At 65.4% G+C, this 557-nt stretch overlaps 1 protein-coding gene across 1 annotated transcript in view; it reads left to right on the top strand.

The window, feature by feature from the left end:
- Positions 1–178: 178 nt before the first annotated feature.
- Positions 179–557, top strand: part of MNEG_16084 (putative Exportin-1) — a gene marked incomplete at both ends in the record, with an annotated part of 3,444 nt that continues 3,065 nt past the window's right edge. Inside the window, 2 exons of the mRNA XM_014035445.1 lie at positions 179–190; positions 390–515. Of these exons, the coding sequence (XP_013890899.1) occupies positions 179–190; positions 390–515 (138 nt within the window). The remainder of the gene's footprint in view (positions 191–389; positions 516–557) is intronic.

Here is a 557-nt window from a genome sequence, read left to right as displayed (position 1 = left end):
GAAAAAACAAAAAAAAACAGCTGGGCGAGACGCAGCCGTTCATCTCTGAGCTGCTGGATGCGCTGCCGTCCACGATCCAGGACCTGCACCCCCACCAGGTATGGCGCGTGTGGGAGGCAGAGGGGCGTGTGCGCCAAACGGCTGGGCTGATTGTGGGGCAAGGCGGAGAGGAGGGCCGATGGCAGTTGGGGTGCGCATGCAGTTTGGCGGGGCGTTCAGCGTTCGCTCGCTTTGCGCGCTTGCCGCCGCGCTCCTTACAATGCCAAAGTGAGTGCCCTTGAACATGCACGCTCGCAGACATGCCGCGTGCGCGACACACACACACACACACACACACACACACACACACACACACACACACACATCAACCCTCTGTCCCCCACCCCCAGGTCCACGCGTTCTACGAGGCGGTGGGCCTGATGGTCGGCGCTGAGGGTGACGAGCGCCGCCGCAACGAGTACCTCATGCGCCTCATGGCGCCACCCAACAGCATCTGGGCCGCGCTCATGCAGCAGGTGCGGGCACGCGCGCGCCGGGACCCGTCCCCCCCCCCCCCC

The sequence above is a fragment of the Monoraphidium neglectum genome (assembly GCF_000611645.1).
Source record: "Monoraphidium neglectum strain SAG 48.87 unplaced genomic scaffold scaffold05964, whole genome shotgun sequence".
NCBI classification, from domain to species: domain Eukaryota; kingdom Viridiplantae; phylum Chlorophyta; class Chlorophyceae; order Sphaeropleales; family Selenastraceae; genus Monoraphidium; species Monoraphidium neglectum.
The sequence above is the reverse complement of the archived record's forward strand: the minus strand, read 5'-3'. Positions and strand labels throughout refer to the sequence as shown.